The sequence below is a fragment of the Hippocampus comes genome, unplaced genomic scaffold (genome assembly GCF_001891065.2).
Source record: "Hippocampus comes isolate QL1 unplaced genomic scaffold, H_comes_QL1_v1.1 scaffold5, whole genome shotgun sequence".
Lineage (NCBI taxonomy): Eukaryota > Metazoa > Chordata > Actinopteri > Syngnathiformes > Syngnathidae > Hippocampus > Hippocampus comes.
Genome location: NW_017805701.1, coordinates 436,310 through 437,035, shown reverse-complemented (window position 1 = coordinate 437,035; position 726 = coordinate 436,310). Strand labels below are relative to the sequence as shown.

General features: G+C 51.9%; 1 protein-coding gene across 2 annotated transcripts in view; it reads left to right on the top strand.

Moving 5' to 3' along the window:
- The window catches only part of msraa (methionine sulfoxide reductase Aa), a 4,663-nt gene that overhangs the window by 2,693 nt on the left and 1,244 nt on the right, over positions 1 to 726 (top strand). For both annotated transcript variants that reach the window (XM_019882709.1, XM_019882708.1), the window contains exons 3-5: positions 60 to 179; positions 262 to 366; positions 442 to 548. In XM_019882709.1, coding sequence (XP_019738268.1) covers positions 60 to 179; positions 262 to 366; positions 442 to 548 — 332 coding nt within the window. The remainder of the gene's footprint in view (positions 1 to 59; positions 180 to 261; positions 367 to 441; positions 549 to 726) is intronic.

Here is a 726-nt window from a genome sequence, read left to right as displayed (position 1 = left end):
GTGTGTGTGGGTGTGTGTGTGTGTGTGTGTGTTGGTGTGTTGGTGTTGGTGTCCCGCAGGGATGGGCTGCTTCTGGGGGGCAGAGAGAAAGTTTTGGCTCCAGAAAGGCGTTTATTCCACTCAGGTTGGCTACGCTGGCGGTTCCACACCCAACCCCACCTACAAGGAAGTGTGTTCAGGTACACACAAAACACACACTTTTATTCATCCATTTTACGTTACCTGAATGTGACATAAGTGTAACTTTGATCTTGCGTTAAGGCATGACGGGCCACGCCGAGGTGGTCCGGGTGGTCTTTCATCCAAACCAGATTTCTTTTGCCAACCTGCTAAAAGTCTTCTGGGAAAGCCATGACCCAACGCAAGGTACGATAGGCACGCCTGTTATTTCTTGGAATTTTTTTTAAAGAAAGAAAAAAAAAATATCGTGTGGGCGTCCAGGTATGCGTCAGGGCAACGACGTGGGCACGCCGTACCGCTCGGCCATCTACGCCTGCGGCCAGCAGCAGCTTGAGGAGGCGCTCGCGTCCCAGGATCAATACCAGAAGGTATGCACGACATTGTCTGCGGTGACCGATCCCATTGCGTTGCCGCTCTGGGATCATTTGGTCATGACTTGATGTCAAATTGATTGGAGGATATGTGGTGAGCGTCTCCATTTGGTTTCCTCTCTTTTATCACCAGATTGTACAGCCCCCCCCCCCCCCCCTCTCCTCTCTCCCCCTC